The sequence below is a fragment of the Bidens hawaiensis genome, unplaced genomic scaffold (genome assembly GCF_021521415.1).
Source record: "Bidens hawaiensis isolate Kalapana, Puna unplaced genomic scaffold, B.hawaiensis_p1.1 tig00010069_1, whole genome shotgun sequence".
In the NCBI taxonomy this organism is placed as follows: domain Eukaryota; kingdom Viridiplantae; phylum Streptophyta; class Magnoliopsida; order Asterales; family Asteraceae; genus Bidens; species Bidens hawaiensis.
In genome coordinates, this window is record NW_027491760.1 from 261,279 (window position 1) to 285,911 (window position 24,633).

Below are 24,633 nucleotides of genomic sequence, written 5' to 3' on the forward strand. Positions count from 1 at the left end.
AGCAGATTCCGGATGTTGTCACAGGTACGTTTCTCGTGAACGGTGTTTCCGCTACTGTATTATTTGATTCGGGCGCAAACAAAAGTTTCGTAGCCACACCATTTAGTAAACTAGCTAAAATGAAATGTTGCCGAGTGTCTGAGACCCTTATAGTAGAAACCGCTAGTGACACTTCGGTTAAAATAACAAAGATGGTTAAGAACTGTAAGATAGAATTGGAGGGACATGAGTTCCCGATTACCTTGTACGTTATGACCTTGGGAGGGTTCGATGTGGTTTTGGGTATGGATTGGTTGTCTGGGTTTGAGGCTCAGATAGTATGTAAGAGTAGGATTATAAGGTTAAAGTCATTGGATGGTAGCGTGGTAACGGTCTATGGTGATAAGGAAAGTTCCGGGCTTAATGTCATTTCGATGATAAAAGCTGAGGGTTTACTAAGGCGAGGGTGTGGTGCCTACCTGGCGTATGTTGTCAACGCTACGGCCGAGACGAAAGAAATGAAAGATGTTCCTATTGTGCGCGACTACCCAGAAGTATTCCCTGAGGATCTTCCGGGGTTGCCACCGGAGCGAGAAATAGAATTTCAGATAGATTTAATACCAGGAGCCCAACCTGTCGCGAAAGCGCCTTACCGTCTAGCACCGTCTGAGATGAGAGAATTGATGTCCCAACTGCAAGAACTCCTAGACAAGGGTTTTATCAGACCGAGTGTTTCTCCGTGGGGCGCACCGGTTTTGTTTGTGAAAAAGAAGGATGGAAGTATGAGAATGTGCATAGACTATCGTGAGTTGAATAAGCTTACGGTAAAGAATAGATATCCTTTGCCAAGGATTGATGATCTGTTTGACCAACTGCAAGGTTCAAGTTGGTTCTCACGAATAGATCTCAGATCAGGCTACCATCAGCTGAAGGTGAAGGAGGCAGACATCCCTAAGACAGCGTTTCGAACGCGGTATGGACACTACGAGTTCCTCGTAATGTCATTCGGTCTGACAAATGCTCCTGCAGCATTTATGGACATGATGAATAGGGTGTGTCGGCCGATGTTGGATAAGTCGGTTATCGTCTTCATTGACGATATATTGATTTATTCAAAGAACGAATCTGAACATACTGAGCATCTGAGAGAGGTATTGGAGACTCTGAAGAAAGAGAAGCTGTATGCCAAGTTTTCGAAGTGCGCGTTCTGGTTAAGGGAAGTGCAATTTTTAGGTCACGTGATTAATCCGGAGGGGATAACCGTGGACCCGGCTAAGATTGAAGCGATAACGAATTGGAAGACTCCGCAGAATCCGACTGATATACGAAGCTTCCTAGGGTTAGCTGGCTACTATAGGAGATTCATCGAAGGTTTCTCCAAGATAGCCGCACCGCTGACCGGTATGACCCGAAAGTCGATAGTATTCAGTTGGGGGAAGTTTCAGGAGGAAGCCTTTGAAGAATTGAAGAAGAGACTCACGCAAGCCCCAATCCTTACTTTACCCGATGGCGACGAGGATTTCGTTGTTTGTGCTGATGCCTCGCATCAAGGGTTAGGTTGCGTGTTGATGCAACGAGGGAAGGTGATAGCTTACGCGTCTAGACAGTTGAAAGTCCATGAGAGTACTTATCCGACGCATGATTTGGAGTTAGCAGCTGTAGTGCATGCTCTTAAGATATGGAGGCATTACCTGTACGGTACTAAGTGCACCATCTATACAGATCATAAGAGTTTAAAGTACTTCTTCGAGCAGAAAGAATTGAACATGAGGCAGAGAAGATGGTTAGAATTGATAAAGGATTACGACTGTGAGATTAAGTATTACCCCGGTAAAGCTAACGTGGTCGCTGATGCGCTAAGTCGTAAGAATGAGGAAGTCCTTGCAACCGTGAAGTCATACAAGTTGATCATGAACTCAAGTCTTTTTGAAGAAATCATCAAAGTGCAGTCAGAAGTGTTAGTAGACGAAGGGTTAGTAAAGAAAGAAAGGATTTATGGCCAGCAAGATGAGTTGATGGAAAACGCTCATGGAGTTAAAACTAGATTTGACCGTATGTGGATTCCACGCCATGGTGATCTTAGAAGTCGAATCTTAGATGAAGCTCATAAGTCAAGGTACTCAATCCATCCTGGAGCTACAAAGATGTACCAAGACTTGAAAAGAGATTACTGGTGGCCAGGAATGAAGAATGATGTAGTGGATTATGTTAGTAAGTGCTTAACTTGCTTACAAGTCAAGGCCGAGCACCAAAAGCCTTATAGGAAGATGCAACCGCTAGAGATACCTGAGTGGAAATGGGAACACATCACCATGGATTTCATAACTAAGCTACCTCGTACAGCTAAGCAACATGATACCATCTGGGTGATTGTGGACCGTTTGACCAAGAGTGCTCACTTTCTGCCCATACGAGAGGCCATCTCGTCAGAAACGTTAGCAAGCTTGTTCATCAAGGAAGTGGTAACCAAGCATGGAGTACCGTTATCGATCGTGTCTGATAGGGATACACGGTTTACTTCGAGGTTCTGGAAGAAATTTCATGAAGCTATGGGGACGAGGTTGAACATCGGTACGGCGTATCATCCTCAAACCGATGGACAGTCCGAACGGACGATCCAAACCCTTGAGGATATGCTACGTGCTTGTGTTTTAGATTTTGGTGGAAGTTGGGATGATCATCTGCATCTGGCAGAGTTCTCCTATAACAACAGTTACCATTCAAGTATTGGTATGCCACCGTTTGAGATGCTGTACGGTAGACGATGTAGAACCCCGGTGTGTTGGGGTGAGATTGGTCAGAAGGAAATGGGAAGCATAGAAGTGGTTCAAGAAACGTCTTCAAAGTTCGATCAGATCAAAGCAAGAATGAAAGCCGCTCAAGACAGACAAAAGTCTTATGCAGATAAGCGGCGACGACCAATTGAGTTTAACGTGGGTGACTATGTGATGCTCAAAGTCTCGCCTTGGAAGGGGATTATCCGTTTTAGGAAAAGAGGAAAGTTGAGTCCGAGGTACATTGGACCGTTCAAGATTGTAAAACGTGTGGGTGAAGTAGCTTATAAACTGGATTTACCCGATGAGTTAGAAGGAATTCATTCAACCTTCCATGTTTCTCATCTGAGGAAGTGTCTAGCTGATGACACGTCTCACGTGCCATTGATGGATATTGAGGTTGATGAACAATTGAACTACATCGAGCAACCGATAGAGATCGCTGATCGCAAGGAAAAGCAGCTTCGTCACAAGATTATACCTTTGGTAAAAGTGATATGGAAACACCGCAAAGGATCGGATGCTACTTGGGAAGCGGAGGATGAGATGCGCAAGTTTTACCCTAGTTTGTTTATGTAATAGTTAAGTTTCGGAGACGAAACCTTTTTAAGGGGGAAAGACTTGTAACATCCTAAAAATTTTAATGATGAATAAAGAAAGTTATGTTTAGTGATTTCGCGTAATTAATTAGTATCGGGTAGGGAGCGGGTCTTGGACGTGGATTAATTGAGATGGGTTAAATAAGAATGGGATTTCAGGGATATAAATACCCCCAAAATCCCAAAAATATCTTCATTTACATCTATTTCTTCACACACTCAAAACACACACATTCTAACCGATCAAGATTCGAAGCCGAGACCCGAGATTTTGTTGATAGATCTGAGTTGGTAAGGTAAGAACAAATCCAACAAAGCTAATATTACCTATGCTTTCATGCTTTCTTTTGTTTACGGTAACAAATGATGTAAGTAGCGACTGAATGGGACCCACAGAACGAGGTGAATCTTTTCTTTCATCAACATTTTTTTGTGTTTTTGAGTTGTATGATAGCGATGACTGCCGGTTATAAGTAGGGCCGCCGGTTACAACTGTATAATTCTTACTAGAAACGGATTCGGTTTTCTTCACGCCATGAAATGTAAAATCTCTCTTTGGCAAACTATAATCATCAACATTAATCACATTAACAGCTTCATCTTCAATTACAACATTGCTAGTTTCCTTTTTACAATCACTATCCTCTAACAATACTTGCGGTGAATCTTTTATTTCATCAACATTTTTATGTGTTTTTGAGTTGTATGATAATGATGACTGCCGGTTATAAGTAGTGCTGCCGGTTACAACTGTATGATTCTTACTTGAAACAGATTCGGTTTTCTTCACGCCATGAAATTTAAATGTAAAATCTCTCTTTGACAAACTATAATCATCAACATTAATCACATTAACAGCTTCATCTTCAATTACAGCACTGCTAGTTTCCTTTTTACAATCAATATCCTCTAATGATACTTGCGGTTTTGAAAACTGTGAAAAAGACTGATCACGCTCATCAGCTTTCTGTACCGAGAAGCTAGCAAGATTTGGTGAATAAATCTTCAACAGAGCTTCTTTTAACGACATTAAAACAGACACCTCATCAGATAAGAACACTTTTCGTTTATCTGGGGTCACATTAACATCACAAACACTAGTTGGAACAACAAAGTTCATTATTGCAATCGGATATTGCTTTGAGTTTGCTGATCTGTACAATTCATTCACAAGCTTGCTGACTTTTGGCATGTCAACGGGTCGTCCGTTAACAAAATAATATTGTCGATCGCCTAAACTTCGTCCACTACCGTTACCAGATTTAGAAAGAAAACCATCCACTTGACAAGTATCTGATATAGATAGATTCAGGGGCTCTAAACAGGTGAAAGTGTTCATGCCAAACACTGTAATGATATTATCTTTTAAAGAGCCGGTTCCTTGTGTTTTAACTACTATAGAGGATTTGTTTTTTCCAGTTGTGTTTTTGCAAACCAACCGAACCCCTTTGGCAGTTAGAGCATAGGCCTGCATTCATAAAAAGAATTCTATAAAAAATGAGATGTAGTTTCATCTTTAGATGATAATACAGAACGATTAAGCCTACTAAACCTTAAATATAACTAGTAAAGAATTACAATTAACAGTAAATCAAGAAAAATTACAAAGTATTGTATCATTTTTAATAATTAAGAACATTATCAAATGGATCCATATGTTGTTGAAGCAACAACAAGCAGATAAGCTCAAAAAGGACTGAAATAACTCACATTCAGTAATGAAATCAACTTTCCATACTCCTTCCTAATGTTGCGATGGAACTCTTTGCATCTCACAGGCAAATTAGAGAACAACTTCTTCACAGTAACAGTGGTACCAACCTGTCATGCAGTCGTTCTCTCATCTGTAAGCAAACCAGATCGGTCAAAGGTCAAATGCGTTGCAACTTTCTCATTTTGTGTTCTTGTTTCCACTGTTAAATCCCCTAAATTACACAGAGCACTCAGAGCTTCCCCTCTAAACCCAAAAGTCGTCAACGATTGAAGATCAGGAAAATCCGTTAACTTCGACGTATGATGCTTAAGTGCTAACGCCTTCAAATTACACAAAATCACAAAAAAATAAAAGCTCAACATCATCAATAACGCTTATTAGCTATTACAAAATGTACCTTTTGAAATTACACAAAATCACAAAATTAAACATTAAGCATCATCAATAAAACTTCACTCAAAAAATCACTAATTCATCAATAAAACTTATTAGTTTATTACACAATGTACCTTGAAATTACACAAAATCACAAAATTAAAAGTCATGGATCATCAACATAACTTTTTCACTCACAATCAACAAAACTTATTAGTCATTACACAATTACCTTGAACTCAAACAAAATCACAAATATAAAAGTTGAAAATCATTAACAAAACTTTCTCACTCACAAGTTCACTAATTTATCAGTAAAACTTATTTACCTTTAAATTACACAAAATCACTAACTTAAAATTTGGAAATCATCAACAAAAATTCGCTCACAAAATCACTAATTCATCAATAAACTTACTCCCTCCGTCCGTTATAAGTGTTCATGTTTGAAAAACACAAAGGTTAAGGTGGATTGAATGATTACTTTTTTTTCTTACCAAATAACAATAATGCCCTTGAAAAGTGGTCCATCAATATTGTTTATTAATGTTAGTTGTGTGTGTTTAAGGGTAAACTTGGAAATTGGCTAATAAATTTTAAAAGTGGACACATGTAATGGGACAAATAAAAAAGGAAATGTGGACACTTACAATGGAACGGAGGGAGTATTATTTAGTACACAATGCACATTAAAATTACATAAAATTAAACATTAACCATCTTCAACAAAACTTCACTCACAAAATCACTAATGGATCAAATACAAATTAGATTAACGTGCCAACTGTGATAATCAAGTAGTGTAATTATATATACAACATAATGTAATTATAGTACGATGTAATTACATAATAACACTAATTACTTGTATATATAATTACACTATTTGATTCTCACATATAGCACGCTACTTTAATTTGTATGTTAACTTTCCCCTTCATTCATATAAACAAAACAATGTACCTTGAAATTGTGTGGTGAAATGCCGCAGCCGTTATCGACGACCTGAAACGACTCTTGGCCGAATTCCTTCAAGGAAACCTCGATGCTGGTGGCACCGGCGTCCAAGCTGTTCTCCACGAGCTCCTTGACGGCGGAAGAGAGGTCCAGAATCACTTGACCGGAGCAGATTCTGTGGATTGCGGTCTTGCTGATCGGCTTTATCGACGGAGATGTTATAGTTGATGAAGGTGCGTCACTGCCTTCCATTGAAACAACTGTTTAGCTTGAATCAAACGTGAATTTGCATGGAATCGAATGAATTTGGAAGAAACTGGATTGAAAGGGGTTTTTTGGTGGAAATGGAACCCTAGGTGTATATTTCAGTGGCTTACCGCCAAAATTAAAATGAAAAACTACACTAATTTTAGGTGGTAAGGAGGTTTTTGTTGTCAAAAATGGTTTCGTGGTGTAGTTGGTTATCACGTCAGTCTAACACACTGAAGGTCTCCGGTTCGAACCCGGGCGAAGCCAGTTTGTTTTTTACAAAACCTTTGAAAAAGAAAATATGAACTTGTGTTGTTAACAAACAAACAATTATATATAGTTAGATAAATATTAACCGGCGGTGCCACAAAGTAGTTTTAAGAAGACATTATTTGACCTTTTATAAAGTTAAATTAAATTAATAAACAAATTGAATGTTTGGTCTGATGGCTAAGGTTGGATTTTCTAACTCTTAGAATACTTAGCAGCTTAGCTGCCTTAGTTCAAGCCTCTTTAGAGTCGTGTTTTTCCTTTTTTTTTTTGTGACTTAATGTTCTAAGGGGGTGTTTGGTACAAAGAATGTGGAGAATGAGAATTGACTGTTCTGTTTGGTAGTACAGAGATTTCAGTAGAGAAGTATAGCTGAGAATCATTTCTCTTGTTTGGTACATAGGAAATAAACAGAGAATTATATCAACTTTATCATTAGCACAAGTATTTTTTTCATAACAAATATTTATTAAAAAATAAAAAAACATATAAAAAGATGCATAAATTCCAACCAAAATATGCATTGATCAAACCAATTCACATACAAAACATAGTTTTTAAGCAAAAAACATCAACCATAGTTAAAACCAATTCACATACAAAACATACTTCAACCATACACAACTATCCCATTGAACCATCGGTATACAACTTGACCATCTCAATTTTCTCTTCTATTGTCAACGCAAGAAAAGAACGTCCTAGATCCACATCTTTACCAATCAAATGAGCTGCTTTGAACCGTTTTTTCGTAGTGATACCTGGTAAAGCTTTCAACTCATCACTAACCTTTTCATAGATTTCACGAGCCTCCATACCTTCTTTGCTAAGTTGTTCACCCACCATCTCCCCAAATCGAAGCAAAACTTCCTTGATATCTTTGCAAGACTCTCGATATATCTCATCTGCATCCGTGCTTCTGCCGATGAATGTCTCATATTAAAGAACTCCTTAGCATTCGTAGGAGGACGAGACCAATCGTTAAGATGATAACGTTGACCTCGATATGGAGTTAAAAATCCTTCACCATTTGTATAACCGGCATCACAAAGGTAGTATGTTCCTACAATTAACCATAAACTCTATGTTAATTATCATACTTAAATCTATGTATATTCTTTGAAAATTGTCTATCACATACCCGGAGTTATTTTAAGACCATTGGGTCTACTGATTGCATCACGCAAAACTCTACTATCAGCTGCAGAACCCTCCCATCCCGCTAAGACATACGTAAATAAAAGGTCTCTCGTTGTAACATCCTAAAAATTTTAATGATGAATAAAGAAAGTTATGTTTAGTGATTTCGCGTAATTAATTAGTATCGGGTAGGGAGCGGGTCTTGGACGTGGATTAATTGAGATGGGTTAAATAAGAATGGGATTTCAGGGATATAAATACCCCCAAAATCCCAAAAATATCTTCATTTACATCTATTTCTTCACACACTCAAAACACACACATTCTAACCGATCAAGATTCGAAGCCGAGACCCGAGATTTTGTTGATAGATCTGAGTTGGTAAGGTAAGAACAAATCCAACAAAGCTAATATTACTGAAAATGGTTAGGATTGGATGGGTTAACCGGACCCGAAACCCAAACTTCCCAAATCGGACCCCTAAAACGTCGATTTTAGGCCGATTTGATGGTTGGGATTTGTAGGCGCCGATCATACGATTCCGTGGGTACCAAAATCGAGTTATTTGGCTAAGAAACGAAGGATTTATGGGCAAACAGATCTGCAGCGCGATAACTTCGCCTGCAAGATTAAGTTCGCCTGATGAACTTCGCCTTCAAGCGTAACTTCGCCTTCAAGCGTAACTTCGCCTACGGCCAAGTTCGCCTAAGGATAACTTCGCCTGAAGCCAAGTTCGCCTAAGGATAACTTCGCCTGAAGCCAAGTTCGCCTAAGGATAACTTCGCCTGAAGCCAAGTTCGCCTAAGGTTTAACTTCGCCTGAAGCCAAGTTCGCCTAAGGTTTAACTTCGCCTGAAGCCAAGTTCGCCCGAGGTTTAACTTCGCCTAAAGTGAAGTTCGTTTAGAAAATAAATTAAAAACCTAATGGAAAATGTGTTAAGACAGTTAATGGAAATAAAATTTTTCCAAGCTGACCTGGGACCCCAGCCAGGGGCTCTGCCCCTTGGACCCTGCTAGGGGCTGCCGCCCCTAGACCCCGCTGCCAGGGGCGCTGCCCCCGGACCCCCGTTCGTTGTGGGTAGTAGTTAAGACTAGAAAGATGTTATAAGTAGTGATAGTTAAATTGATATGTATACTTGTTATACAGTCAGCCGTGCACAACTGAAGAAAGGGATTACGATCAACGGAGAACGTAACCGTGTTCAGGTGAGTTTCTAGCCCCATTTATGTGTTACGTTTTCGGGGCTGTGTGCATACTCAATATGTTTGTTAATACACTTATCCTAAGAGATAAGTGTATGCCTTATGTGGATAATGTGAAATGTATGAATGATTGCTTGATGGTACGTGAACGATCTTCGGATATTGCACGTACTGTCAGGTTGTAACGCTATGTATAAGGTAAGTATGTTATGTATGTTTATGTGTATGAACATGATAGAGATAATAGAAGAAAGAAATGATAATGTATGGTTGTATGGTTACGAAAAGGGTACCGAGCCCTAATAATACTCGAGGTATGATGTGTGGTTGTATGGTAACGAAGAGGGAATCGAACCCTACTAATATTCGAGAACTAGGGAACCGAACCCTACTAATATTCGAGGAAGAAGGGTACCGAGCCCTAATAATACTCGAGGAAAGAGGGTACCGAGCCCTAATAATACTCGAGGAAAGAGGGTACCGAGCCCTAATAATACTCGAGGAAAGAGGGTACCGAGCCCTAATAATACTCGAGGAATGTAGGGCGTAATGCTCTTTATAACATAAGATATGAAAGTAAGATAATACAAAAGAAAGTAAGAAAGTATGAAAGTAAGAAAGTATGAAAGTAAGGAAGTATGAATGTAAGAAAGTATGAAAGTATGAAAGTATAAAAGTATGAATGAAAGAATATAATGTTATGTGAATGGTATGATTATGTGATTATCTAGAACTCACTCAGCGTAGCTGACTTTTAGTATGCACGCAGGTGAGTAGGATGAGGCAGCTCGCTTGAGGAGACACATGGCACTGAACAAGAATCTGGCATCTGAAGACTTATGATGTTTTAATTTAATGCTTTAATGTTGAAAGACAAAGGATGTTTTGAGACAAGTTATGAATTATGTAAAGTTTTATGAAAGTTTTATTTTCCGCGTAAATGTTTTACTTAACTCTGATATTTAGAACTGTGTTTATGAGTAAATCCAACACGAAAGTAGGGCTACCGGTAACGGGGCCTTACACTCGTACATACTCCGAGTACGTTAATACAAATCTACCCTTTTATTGTCCTATAAGGTTTTCTATCAATAACAGGGACTTTAACTTTAATGTATGTTCCATCTAATGCTCCTAAGCAACCCTGAGTTAAAAGAAAACATTACTTACTAATTTATGTTAGCAAAAAACATCTTTAATAAAAAATGTGTTTGACTAACCTTAAACCATTTCCATCTTTCATCAGTTTCATTATCTGGCACTGGCACGGGTGACTTGTAGAGTTCTTTGTGTAATCGACATATAGCATTTAAGACTAACTTGAAATACCGACTTACAGTTTCCCCGGACCGATGAAATCTGTTGACTAGTATCCTATTCTTTGCATTATGAGCAAGGATATGTAAAAACATAGCAACTTGCTCATCGACTAGCATGTTTTTACTATTCTTTAGTCCCCCTCTAGTTTCTAGCATATCACAAAGTGTTGTAAATGCATGTATATTCATTCTTATGTTAACAACACTCGTAACATCACTTTCATAAACCATCCTCACCATGTTTTCACGCCTATTATGGTAACTCATTAAATATTTTGTACGTAAAGTCATTGACTCAATCGACCGACGCAAATGATAAGTACACAACATCCACCAACGAATTGTAACATAAATGACATAAAATGCACCTATGGCAACTATTCTTTTTCTGCGAGGTGATCTTGCCATCTACACATAAAAATATAGGAAAATTCAAGAAAAGCAAATAACTCCAAAATATAATCCAAATATTAGCAAGAAAAATGATTACAGGCTACTTTATTCACTGACTTGCTGAATGTTGTTTAATTGCCAATGTTTACATCAATATATATGTTATTTTGGATGAAATTGAACATCCAAGTTTCCATGTGAGTTACAAGTCAATGTTATACAAGATCCCTAAGGTTTCCATGTGAGTTACAAGTCAATTTCTAGATAAAAATGGTGTAAAAAGTGATGATTTGTTGATATGTAGAAATCTGAGTTTTTTGGTCAGATTTGAGTTTGTAAATATAGATTTATTTATCAACAAAACAATTGAAATAAATTATGAAAATATTTTCACAGAAACTTCAACATCTCTAGGTGTTTATATATTTTTCTCAAATTTTTAAAGTATGCATAAGGTTTTCAACTAAAATGCTAATTATCAAAGGTATCTAAAACTTACTGTTCAGAGTTTGTAAATGTCAAAATTTCTCAAAAATTGACTACTCAGGATTTGCATACAAGGCCAATTGGGAAATATTCTAGACACTTAAAATGTTCATTAGAAAGAGGAATGAAGTCTAAAACTTCAATAACAAGAGAGTTATGCTCTTTAGAAGTGGACCTAAAATCTGTCAGTCAAAAACAGATTTGACATTTGGTTTTATTTTTCACGTTTGGGTAATCAAAACTTCTCTAAAAATTACGAAACCAGTGGGGTTTGAAACTAGACTCTTTGAACTTAATGTTAGACTCAAGAAACGATCAATTTGCATCTGTTATGATCAAAATATTGTTTGAACAAAACAGCATTACAGATTTCATCAGCAACAGCATTCAAGCAACTCATGTAAACATTCAATTTATCGGTTCCAACATCCAACCTAGCATCTAAATATCATTTTAACATAAAATTCATGATTCAAACTCATCAATTTCATACCATATAATGTTCAATTCCCAACCTAGACATCAAAGATTTCATCAAGAGTCGAATTAAACATAAACCATTGAAATCTAACATATCTAAATCGATTACCAACAACATACAAACATCCCACGATAACAATCGACATCAGCAGCTGAGTTTGGATCGAGGTTTAGGTCTGGTCGAGCATAAGAAAGTCGAAAAAATGAAAGTTTCATACCTAGGATCGTTGGAATCGAAGCAAGGATCGCGAATACGAACTCGGTTCTTGGATTGGAGATGATTTGTGGGTGATTAGAGGCTGCAAGTCGATCGAACAACAGGGAGAAGCGTGAGTTTGCTGCTGTAGATCGAACAGAAGGGAGAGGCGTGAGAGAGTGAGGCTGAGAAATGAAACCCTAGAAATCCAATTCTCCGCTTTTTTTAGAGAAACAAAATCAGAGAAATGGAAATGGTTTATTTCCATTTCTCACCTCTTTCTTTCATAAACAAACAAGAGAATTCTTTCCAATTTCATTTCTCACCCCTCAATTCCCTCTACCAAACACCCCCTAAGTGTTGTTTATTGTACTATAGATGGTAATTCACATGTCGGTGTCACAGAAAAATAATGTGCTCTTTTATTAGTTTTTTATGGTTTTATTTGTGAGTTTTAATATTTTATTGAATTTGTTATTTGGGTTTATATCTTGAAACATAACGAATATATCCAATATCGGTCGAATTCACATTGAATCGCTGTTGCAACGTCCGAGTTTTATCAACCCCTGATTTTATCTATCGAATAAACATTGTTTTAAATATGTTATATTTATGTACTATTAGCTATACGAGTGCTACCATATTATAGGGGTTTACTAACTACTTTTAGGTTTAGTGTCGGTCCTGTAACGAACCTAACCAATACTGATCAAATTCATGTCATTTTGATCATAAGTTGTACATTTCCGTTACCGTTTTTAACGTCTACAGTTTTATCCGGTTGATTTAGTGTCGGTGTTGTGACGAACTTAACCGACACCGACCAAGTTTGCTCGCGGCGGTGCCGCAACGCGGTAGATATTACCTGGTTAACATAACAATCTGACCCAAATTCCACTATTTTACTTTGTAAATAAACACATTCTTTTTAATTTGACAACAAACAATACAATATTACTATACCACTTTTATCCAACAAAATACTAAATACATGTTACATAAACGCAAAAGAATTCATCAATCAAGTATTTAGAGTTGAATGAACATAACAAAATGAAGAAAGCTGTTGGATATAAATTATAGAAAGAACTAATGATTATCAAACTCCAAGAACTCAAAAGAGAATCTTCATCTACTCTTGTTAGTTGTGAGTTATTACAACTCTAGATATCAAGAAGAAAGGTTTTAAGCGAGTGAAATTGAAAAGTTGTTAATAGCATCCGACGGGATTTTTGAGATTGAGTAAGCTACAAGTTACCTATGATGAGATTCGCGTTAATTGAGGGGTAAGTTACCTTCAACGAAGAAACTTACAATCAGTGGAGCTCGTCACTAATGACAAAAGGTAACATGGAACAACATAAAGTGAAAATGTTATCACCGACAAGAAACAAATCGACTTCACACTAATAAACAAGCCACCTATGAATGAAGTTCATGTTGATGACGTCTCGATAAAAATTAGCAAAGTTACAAGACGAAGCTATATGGCAGCCGCTAAACAGGTGATCAAGACAATTCTATTGGACAATGTTAAGACAACTCAAGATGTCCCTGTCCATCTGCTCCACTTCATATTGCAAAAGGATGTCTAATTTTTAACGTTTTTAACGGTGAGCTAGCGAAAATATTGCATGTTTAATAAGTTGAAACGTTCCTTGTTAACGGTGGTGAAACGTTCCTTGGTGGTGAAACGTTCCGGTTAACAAAACCACCGTGGGTTAGTTCAAAATCCATTTTGGTGAGCAAACCCAGGTTACCCAAACCCAAGAGCTAAGCATACATTGAGTTCAAAGTTGTCAACCAGACCAGATTTTACACCCATGTCACAGGGGTCGGATGGACAGGGGCATCCTGAATTTAAAAGGGTGAAACACACAAACTTTTCAAAGTGCACATTACAAACTCACCAGGTAAAATCAAAGTCAAAACTCATATCCATATATCAACGTATCTACTAATTTCCATAAATAAAGTCCATGTATAAGTGTATCCCGAGGCTATAACCTTGTTCCTTAATTTTTTTTTGTCTTCCCCAACAATGTCCTAACATGCATATAACCAACTACCTAAAACTAGCTTGATGTCTCATCTATAAATCGTCCAACAATCACTACTTTTTTAAATGTATTTCGATTGTCTTCTGTTTTAATGTAATCACTACTTTTTATAAATGTAGCCTCATTATCTGTTTCGATGTAATCACTTTTGTTTATGTTCTGTTTCGATAAATTCACTACCTTTTGTAAATGTATTTCGCTTGTTTACTTTTTGTAAATGTATTTCGCTTGCCTTATGTGTCTGTTCCCTTTCGATTATGTCACTTCTAGCCTTCTATTTCTGTTTCGATGTAATCACTTTTGTTTCTGTTCTGTTTCGATAAATTCACTACCTTTTGTAAATGTATTTGTAAATGTATTTCGCTTGTCTACTTTTTGTAAAATGTATTTCATACATTCGCTTGCCTTCTGTGTCTGTTCTGTTTCGATTATGTCGCTTCTGTTTCTTACCTGTTTCGATATAATCACTACCTTTTGTAAATGTATTTCGCTTGTCTTCCGTTTCTTTTATGTCCCGATGTAATCACTACATTTTTTGTTTTGGGAATGTATGGACATAGACTAACACAAGAAAATTAAGCTATTAACAGTGTGCCTAGCCACCTTCTTGCAAGGTGAATCCGCCTAAGGGGACAGGAGTTCTAACCATCAGACTACTTCCATTGGCAATCTTATAATGAGATTGGTGGGCCCAAAGTTTAAAAAAAGTTTGAAAAATAAATAAAGCAATCTAGATTGGCATTCTGGATTAGTAGAGCAAACCCAGATTGCAATCCAAACTAACCCCAATGACTTAATTATTCAATTAAGTTTTAATATTCGAACTAAAAAAATAATTAAATACACGATATTTCTTAAAAATAAATTATAAACATTCCAACATAAATTTTATTTAAAACGGATTTCGTTAAAAAGTACTTTTTTTTAAGTTGGGATGGGGGTAAAGATTGGGTGAATTAAATTAAGTAGATTGATGAGAGAGAAATAAATTTTATAACGTGAGATTGAGATTGTAAGGTTGTTGATGGGATAGTCTCATGCCCCAATATTGTTTAAACAAAACACGAACATAACTTCTTATTATGTAGCGGAGAGTATAACCAGATAACATATTAAAACAGAAACTTCTATTTACAAAAAACTTTCACCATCCTTGGAATATATAGATCGATTAAACATAATTTAAACCACAAAATACAAGTTTACAAGCGTTAAAAACCCAGACCAGATCAAACAAAGCTTCACCAAGTCACCCGCGGTCGAATTAACCCGCCCAAACATCTTCGAACAAGACCACATAGTCGCCATCTGACCCAAACACACCAACAACCCGAGCCTCACCGCACCCATCTTAAAAAATATCGGGTCCCAAGCCAAGCTCAGACCAAGCTGACCCAAGTAAAACCCAATCGTAGACGGATTCTGATGAAACCCGCCCTCGGCCCACACCAGCCAAGCCGATAAACCCATTACGAAAGCCGAAACCAAACAAGATAAATGTAGAGCCCATAGCGGTGGGATCCAGAAGGGTTTTTGGACGGTTCGGTAACTACGGTTCCAGCCGAACATGGATATGTTTGCTAAGGTGAGAGCAAGCGGGATCGCGATCCCGACAGCCAGTGAGCGGATGCCGCGTCTCGGGATCGCGCGCCCGCGTTGCTTTGACTGAGTATTTATGTTGGTGTTGGTGGTGGTGTCATCCTGAAGAGTTGGAGATTGGTCTTTCGTTCTGTGTTTTAAATCTTGAGTGGTGGAATCCATGGTTGGTGGATGTTATTAATGTTAATAATGTTGATTTATGGGGTTTTGAGGTGGTGTTTTATAGGGTTTTCGCGGGAAGATGGGTATGAGTATGGTGACACGTGTCGTGAGAAGGTGGTGAGGGGTGGAAAATTGGGTTTGGGTTTGCCACGTGAACGAGTGTGGTGCCACGTATGTGTGTTTGTAGGATGTGGTCAAATGCATTATCCGTTTTTGGTATATTATTTTGGGACTTTTGTTTATTGTTACTTCACATTGACGGTTGTCAGATATAATTGATTTTCACGTATCTTCTAAAATCAGTCAGTCATTAACATAGTTGTAAGTTGTATAACTATCATGGTTCTCGTCTTTAACGGGAGAGGAAGTCTTAGGTTCAAGTCTAATAAGATAGCAGCAGGAAAGAAAAAAGTATATATAAAGTTACGTATCATATTTGTAAAAAATAACTATATTTAATTTTATATTTTTAATATATTATTGACATTTTATATTATGTTGTATTATTTATAAAATCTTGGTTAACTAGTTTTTAAACTACTTAAACCCCAAAGAATGTATCTGTTTTTCTTTTTAACATGTAAGAATACAATATGATGGTGTGCCTGGTTTAGCTAGTTTTGAAGAAAATTCTAACTGAAAACTATATTACCGAAAAACACTATATCAAATGGGCCAGTTAGGTTGGGCCAGCTTGATAGGCCTAGTTAGCTATTAGAGGATTTACATTGGGAACCCTATCAGGGGTGTTTTACGTCATGTGACGTCACGTCATCATAAAAGACTTTTTAGCTAAAATGAATGTTGTGGATGAAGCTCCTTCAAACCATTACCTTGTTGTTATATTATTATTATTATTTATATTTATAAAAAATAACAAATAAAGTAACCAATCGCCTTCTACCTTTTCTCCCCCACTAACGCTTTGTGGGAAACGCACCCCTCCAAATCGCCTAAGGCTCCCCGAGGGGCGATGTTTTCGGCGCTTTGAGGGTTTCTAGGTAGTTGAAGCGCCCCACAACGCACGGTCTAAAACCCGATATTCATTAGTGGTGGGTTGGAATTTTTACTCATACATATATGCTTTTTGGGATTTATTTTCTAACGGGTCAACATTTTAACTGCTAAGCGTAGGGACTTGGTTAAAAACAAGCAAGTCAAATGGGTTGGGCTGGATAAGCATGTAAGTTGAAAGTCACTCTAAAGGCATTTAAACACATAAACAACTTTTTTTAACGACCAACAAAGCCCGACCACTCGGGTACATATGTTATCAAAAGACCACGCCCTCCTGCGATTGCATATGGCGCTAGTGACAACCTGCCACCAATTTCAAGCGAAACCCACCACCCGAAGTAGGGCTGTGCAACGGTTCATAACCGCGAGAATCGAACGGGAACCGGAATTGAAAATGACTAAAAATTAGAACCGGAACCTCTAATAGTAAACCGGTTCGATTCCAGAACCGGTAAAGTCAGTTCTCGCTAATCGGTTCTGGCCAAAACCGTTTCTGTTGTATATTTATCAAATATATTGTCCAAACTTTGCAAATTACAAAATAAGTTTATATAATTGTATGTCTTCTTTCACGGTAAAATTAATTTAGGTTATAACATGAATATATGTTATATTTTTTAGACAGAATTACAAATTTTGTCCTTTAAACATATGCGATTTATGAATCATGTCCTTTAAAATGTTTATTTGCAGGCGGTGTCCTTTATATGATAAATACATTCGTTTTTTGTCCTTTACATTAACGACCATCTGTTTTATTAGTTAAATATGGGCATGTGCAAAACACATGAGGGCATTAAGGTCATTTTACTTACAAACACATATCATTAAAAAATCTTACAAAATAAGAAAATATAATAAGTGTGAGACCCACTTATCATCTTCATCTTATCACATTTTTTTGTCCTAATTACCTAACCAAAGAAACTAACCACCGCCAACAATATAGAACCACCGGCTACTACCAACAACAACAAAACGGCCACCGCTAACAGTTAAGCTACCAACACTGCTTTGTCTTCCGGCGACCACCATCATGACCTGCACCAACAACCTCCGTAACCCACAACCGCTACCATCATTGCAGCCACCGTCACCAGGTTGGCACTTCACCACCTCACCTGCTACCGTCGCCGGAAACACCACCAACTCTTACCCCTTCACTAAAAAAATCTTAATTTCAAAATCTGATGGAATTCACCACAAACCCTTGTGACCCACTTCAATTCCGGTGCTAGTCTTTTCAAATTCCCAACAACCAATTTGATTGTTGAAGGGAGGTCTACTTTACGACCAGCTGATATTCTTGTGTTCGGGTGGGCAGGGGGGAAACACGCCTGTGTGGATCTTACAGGAGTGTCTCCTCTTGTTGGGCTCAGGGACCGTGGGTTTGTTGTGGGTCAGGCTGCGTTGAAGGCTGAATCGGGCAAAGTTGTTAAACACGAGAAAACTTGTTTAGATAATCAACATGTCTTTCTACCATTTGCCTTTGATACATTTGGTTTTCTGGCTCCAGAGGCTGTGAAATTTTTGAGTAGGGTTCAGCGCGTCGTACACGGAACCTCTTCAGCTTCTAGGTCCCAAAGCTTCGTTTTTAGCAGGATTGGCTTTGCTGTTCAAAAGGGGGTTGCGGCGCAGCTTGTTGCCCGTTTGCTTGCCACTTTATTGTAATCGTTTTATAGTAAATTATATAAAACTTCGATTGTGATGGATTTGTTATTTGTTTTTTTTTCTTGATTAGAAATTTTGTTCCCATAGATGAACCAAAGACGACACCAGTGCTGAGTTATTCCGATGGAGATGTAAAAAGGCTAAGGAGGTTATGAGTTTGTGTAGCCGGAGACGGTATTGGCAACTGTGGCAGTGGTGGCGGGTGATGTGTGGCGGCGGTGGTTGTGGAAGTTATAGGAGTTTGGGTGTGGATATCTCTGTCTGTCTATCTATCTATCTATCTATCTATCTCTTTGAATCTGAAGCCTTGCAGGTTATAACAAGGTCTTGCCGGCGATGAGTTAGACGAATTCTAGGCGACTATGATGTTCAGAAGGTGGTTGGCAGTGACATAGAAGAAACATCCTGGGCCAGAATTGGAGGGTGTGGTTGGCAGTGACATAGAAGAAACATCCTGGGCCAGAATTGGAGGGTGGTGGTGGTGGTGGAGGAGGTGGTGGTTAGATGGTAATTAGGGTTTTTGAGGGAGAAATAAAAAAGATGATGGCGTGGCCTACCACAAAATTAAAAATTAAAATAAATTTTAATTTAATATTTTAATTTATTTAGATTAGTGATTAAAAGATATTTTATTAGATGAAAATTACTTTTATACCTCATGTGCCTAACACATGTTTGGATTTAACTGGGTTTTTTGATGACAGTTAGTGAAAATGACAAAAAAAGAATGTATTTTGTCATATAAAGGACATCGCTTGCAAATAAACATTTTAAAGGACCTGATCTATAAATCGCAAAAATTTTGTCTATTTTTTTATTAAAACTTAATTGTCAAAGTTAAATAAATCATTAGCAACGATAGATTAAAGGAAGATCATATCATTTTATATTAAATTACCTTGATAACTTAAGTCAAAATTGATCATGGTTGCTAGGTCTTGAACGCAAAGGAAAGAAGATTTGAATTAAATAATAATTGAATGGATGCTGGTTAATAAGTTACTCTATAAAAATGGGTATTGGTAAATTTAGTTAAAACGTTTTAAATATTCCGGTTCTTCGATTCCAAGTCTAGAACCGCCAGTTTTACGCGGAACCGAACCGCGGACCGTTTAATGCAAATTCTGACAACCGAGAACCGTAATGTAACACATGTTAGCGGTTCTGAGGCACCGGTTCGGTTCCACGGTTCTGGCGGTTCCGAACCGTTTTTTGCTCACCCCTAACCCGAAGGTCCATTATTTTTTGATTGGTAAAGAAGAGGATATAAACTGAAAAGGGGTTTTCGCTTTTGAAGCAAACTCGATCAAATCCGATGCTGGGCTTTTATACAGAATAGAAGAATATTGATCATCAAACCAAAGCAACCCAGATTCAGGGTTATCAAACGATTTGTAATGGAAAGAAAGAGACTTCTTAATGGTTCGTAATAAATATCTACATGATTCGTTATCATAATAATCGACATTCCTGTTAGATGTGTCAAACATAAGCAGACTTCTAGCAATATCACGTTCATGAAAGTGTAATACACCGCTTCGATAGATTCTTCCTAAACCCTTACCCTCACACAACATTTTGTCAAAAATGAGACTTGAACCGCTAGAGCACCACTCCTTTTTCCACAAATGTAAGGTTGTTTTACAAGCATTATAGTTTCCTTAAATCATATTTACCTCATTCTACGTTTTTTCAAAAAAAAAATAGATAAAAATGTGTTGCGTATTGTTCTGCTGGAAGATTATATAATCGTTTTTTCTTTATTATTATTATTATTATTTTTTTTTTTTTACTTTCATGTTTGGAATCTAGACAATTTTTGTAATCATACTTAATAATGATTCTGCATGCTTCATAATATTATATCTAAGGTCTAAGTTCAAACTAAAACTTCAAAACTAACTGCATTTGTGCACTTTGAGTACAAAACAAAAGTTTACAAATAAATTATTGATTTCAATAATAGTAATAATAATGAGAAAATAATTTGAAATTTAATGTGTTTTTGTTTTTTTACTTTTTAATCTTTTAACAATGAATGGCGTGGCAAAGTGGTAATTAAGTAATTAAATTACAGAAAAGCAAAAGCTGAATGAGATCAATGAAAGAAACCAAATTGCAGAAACCACAGCGCTAAATCAATCCACATTCACTTCAATAACAATAACAATGGTACGCATTTCCTTCTTCTTTCATATTATAATAATAATAATAATAATTTCATGATTATAACCTTCTATTTAATCCGTAATAATTCCGTTGATTGTCAACGTTACACTCAAATGCCCTAACCTAACGATTATTAATGCGGAATAATTGACCTAAAATGTCACAGATCTGCAACGGAATAACGGATTTTCGTTTTTAGATCTGAATTACGATTTGTTTAGCTTAATAATTTACGATAATTGATACGGTTTTGATTTTGAAATGCTAAGGCGTAATCAGGCTCTATTGGCATTGATGAATTGCATATATTTATTTGTTTACAGGAAGCAAAAGATTCTGGAGATGGAAAGCAAAATACTGCTGATATGACACAGTTTGTAAGTTTTTTACCCTCTTTTTATTATTATTATTATTATTATTTCAATTTTGATAGGTAAAAATCGAGTGACATGTTATGCATATCTTACATTATTTCAACCGCAAAAACTTCGTAGTTAAATGTGTTTGGATTATGTTACAATGTCACTAAAATTCTAATTGATGGTTATAGAACTATGGAAACTAACAAGCATATGGCCGATATCGTGTCTGTTGCCTTACTTCGAATCTATGTTTATTTGATTTGATATAATGTTCTTGAATGCTCATATTTGGTACTGATCAATCATTGCCTGCCTTATATCCCTTCTTGTCAATATAAATAGCGTTTTTTAGGCTATTTTGGTGGTATTTATTGATTATAATTGCTATTTTGGTTGCGTGAATGTTCATATTGATTGTAATTGCTATTTTGGTTGACTACGTAAATGTAAAATATTAAAAAAGTTTTCTACTACTTTATCAGTAAACATGATAGCGGGCACTATTCATCGATGTTGCTACGTAGCTTATAGGTAGTTTGTTGCTGTTGACCGCTATTCGCTATTGACAACTATGCTTGTATCTGCAAATAACCTGAATCTAAGGAAATAAGTGACTTTGTCGCTAATCACCACACTGAAGTTTGGATATATATTGCCCTAAAACATATTTGATTAGAACCTTGCTCTATGAACTTTTCAATACTTTAATAAGCAGACTAGTAATATAGTACTGCTGGCCTCTGTAACTGATCATGCATTACTTATAAACTTATATACAAATTTAAGTGAATGTGTTCATTGAAGAGACCAGATCTTTTAATCCGCTACCTGTTTATTAACTATAATTTCACCAAGTTCTTTATTAACTAGTTAACAGGACTTCCATATATTAGTTTGTAGATTGCAATTTCCTGACATTAACTAATATTAACACCATTGTTTTGGCAGGTTCAAACTCTTCTCCAGCAGATGGTAAGCTTGCAAATGCTAGTAGTCCTGTAAACAAACCGAACAAACATGGACATTAAACAAACGAATTTCTTTTTCATGTTTGCTCGTGAAAAAAATGAACATGTTTGTTTTTGTTTATGTTCATTCATTTATATTCTAAACGAACGTAAATGAGCGAACATAGACGAACAAACATTAACTAACGTAAGTGAACGAAAAAAATGAACGCATTCTGGTTCGTTAGTTCTACAATATGATTGGGTGATAAGCTGATGCAGTGATGCATGACGATCCAGTTAGTATCGGTATAAATATAAATAATTATGTAACCAACATAAACAAACGAACGTAAATGAACAAACATAACCGAATGTTCACAAATGGACAAACATGAAGCGTGTTCATGATTGTTCATTTAACTAAATGAACAAATTTTTATGTTCATGTTCGTTCATTTATTAAACAAATGAACTTCCCGTGGAATGATTTACTGAACATTCGGTTCGTTTGCGGCCCTAAATGCTAGTGTGGTTCTAATTACATTACAGTCACACTTCGAATTTGTACTGATTAGTTTTCTCTCTGCAGCAAAACAGATTCCAAACAATGTCAGACTCCATTGTATCAAAGAATATCCTTTTTTACATATTTCTTTATTACTATTCTGTTGTCAAAAATACTGTGAAAACATAAAATTTTCATTTGGGTCACATAAAATTTAACTATTATTACAGATTTCTATTAAGTTACCTTAACTGAAACTCACTCGATGAGATGGGAGAACGGATTAGCGAGTTGGAGCAGAGCATTAATGATCTTAGAGCAGAAATGGGAGCCGAGGGCCCACCACCTCCCGCAGTACCACCAAAAGATGATGAATGAGATCGGGTTATGGTGTAACTTTTGTTTCGCTTATTGCTTACCGCATTTAGAATTTCAAAACCGTGATAATTATTTATTTCTGATTTTGCTTGATATCTTGCTGTTTTAGGGTGTTTGAACTTTGAACATGAATATTGAATATACCCCATTTTATGATTTGAAGTTATTATCATACATAATGTTATTGAAAAGTGTATTTGTTTGGTTGGCCATGTTACTGATGGCTATAGATATGTTCTTTTAGTTTGAAATTACTTTTTTGATTGATTTTTGTGTTATATTTGCTTAAGAACTAAGGTACAATCTTCCCACATAAGAAAGAGAAAGAAATAGGGGATGTCTTTATTATTGATAAAACTTTTTTGATCTTTCTAAAAGCAAAAGGTTATGATCAATAGAGAATCTTGTACAATGACTGAGTCACTGAACTAGTTGTATGCTTTATATTCAAATTTGTGTACATTTAAATTTCTTGAAGGTTGATAATTTTTAAATTAATCCGCCAAACTTTTATGGCCGGTTTAAGCCTTTACTAATACATAGAAAATCGGCTTGAGGCGCCGTCTGGAAGTGTGTTTTTGCATCCTAATTCTAACTCTATTAAAAACCAAGGACACATTTACAGATATTGATTACATGGTTTTAAGTGATTTCAGCTTTTAAAAACCAAGGACACGTTTACAAAAATTGATTACATGGTTTTAAGTGATTCCAGTTACGGTTGACTTCCATTAAGTGAACAAATGTATGGGCCACGATTGTTTTCACCAATAAATTATAACTCGTTAACCCGTCAACCAATTGTCACACATAAGAAAAACTCGTTTACAGGCGTATATCATTGTCAGAAGAGCAGGATGATGCCAGACAATCATAATGCAACACTTTATTTAAATGTGAAAGGTAGCCATCAACATCAACTACGAATGTGTTTGAAATTAATGAAGGTTAAATGGCCACATGAATGTTGACCTAATGCACATGAATGTTTGGTATGGACATTAACTGCTTGACCTAATACAATAGTGTGAGTTTAAGCAAATGAGCATCCTACTCGGAGATTATGAAGCGCTGACTATGTTTCTATATTGTATCATCACGCTATGCGGGTCTGCCTCTGGTTACCTGTGGTTAATCTACACAAAAGTTATGAATGTTAATATGATATCTAAATTGTAACTTGTTAGAGGTTGCGGGTTCTCTTGTTCTTCCTATTTCCGCCTTAGGGATGCATAATTTGCGTATGATGATTGTGGTAAAATGGAAAAAAGGCTATATGTTTGTTTGGATGCATTTTTAATAGGCTGTTACAAGAAATCCTTGTTTTTATAGATGATTATTGAGATCATTTGTAATGGCCTAATGGGATAACACACCCTTGGACCCTTTTAACCCCATAAACTTATCTAGAGCACTCTAGCTTATGATTTTATGAGCTTACCTGGCTCTTGCTTTTGATCTTATAAACTTGTTTTGAGTACTACCGACCTACTGCTCAATACCCGATGAACAAATCCGAAAACTACACTACCGTACTCTAACTCTGGACCTTATAAACTTATCTGAAAATATACAGTTGCACTCACATGAATGACACACGATGTAACTTTTCCATTAAAAAATA

General features: G+C 36.6%; 2 protein-coding genes, 1 non-coding gene and 1 pseudogene across 3 annotated transcripts; 2 read left to right on the plus strand and 2 right to left on the minus strand.

Moving 5' to 3' along the window:
* Positions 1–4,015: 4,015 nt before the first annotated feature.
* Positions 4,016–6,703, minus strand: LOC143534137 (DNA mismatch repair protein PMS1-like). The gene is made up of 3 exons (XM_077028712.1): positions 6,405–6,703; positions 5,063–5,386; positions 4,016–4,820 (listed from the first exon to the last, which is right to left on the minus strand). The coding sequence occupies exons 1-2, from the start codon at positions 6,648–6,650 to the stop codon at positions 5,177–5,179; spliced, it is 456 nt and encodes a 151-aa protein (XP_076884827.1). The 5' UTR covers positions 6,651–6,703; the 3' UTR covers positions 4,016–4,820; positions 5,063–5,176.
* A 137-nt stretch (positions 6,704–6,840) lies between these two features.
* On the plus strand, positions 6,841–6,914 carry TRNAV-AAC (transfer RNA valine (anticodon AAC)). Its single transcript has one exon. It is a non-coding gene; the product is annotated as a tRNA-Val (tRNA).
* Positions 6,915–15,253: 8,339 nt separating this feature from the next.
* LOC143534109 (translocator protein homolog pseudogene) lies at positions 15,254–15,982 on the minus strand (annotated as a pseudogene).
* A 4,746-nt stretch (positions 15,983–20,728) lies between these two features.
* LOC143534110 (heat shock factor-binding protein-like) lies at positions 20,729–23,183 on the plus strand. Its single transcript, XM_077028695.1, has 5 exons — positions 20,729–20,817; positions 21,138–21,191; positions 22,125–22,148; positions 22,716–22,758; positions 22,894–23,183. Exons 1-5 carry the CDS (start codon positions 20,815–20,817, stop codon positions 23,007–23,009), a joined length of 240 nt encoding a protein of 79 aa, XP_076884810.1. The 5' UTR covers positions 20,729–20,814; the 3' UTR covers positions 23,010–23,183.
* The last annotated feature ends 1,450 nt before the right edge of the window (positions 23,184–24,633 follow it).

Excerpts from the sequence above, each read along its gene's own strand:
- LOC143534137 (XM_077028712.1), bottom strand. The coding sequence starts at position 6,650 with ATGGAAGGCAGTGACGCACCTTCATCAACTATAACATCTCCGTCGATA. Across the intron at positions 5,387-6,404 it reads TTTCACCACACAATTTCAAG|GCGTTAGCACTTAAGCATCA; the intron begins GTACATTGTTTT and ends TGTAATTTGAAG.
- LOC143534110 (XM_077028695.1), top strand. Across the intron at positions 22,149-22,715 it reads AAACTCTTCTCCAGCAGATG|CAAAACAGATTCCAAACAAT; the intron begins GTAAGCTTGCAA and ends TTCTCTCTGCAG. Across the intron at positions 22,759-22,893 it reads AGACTCCATTGTATCAAAGA|TCGATGAGATGGGAGAACGG; the intron begins ATATCCTTTTTT and ends ACTGAAACTCAC.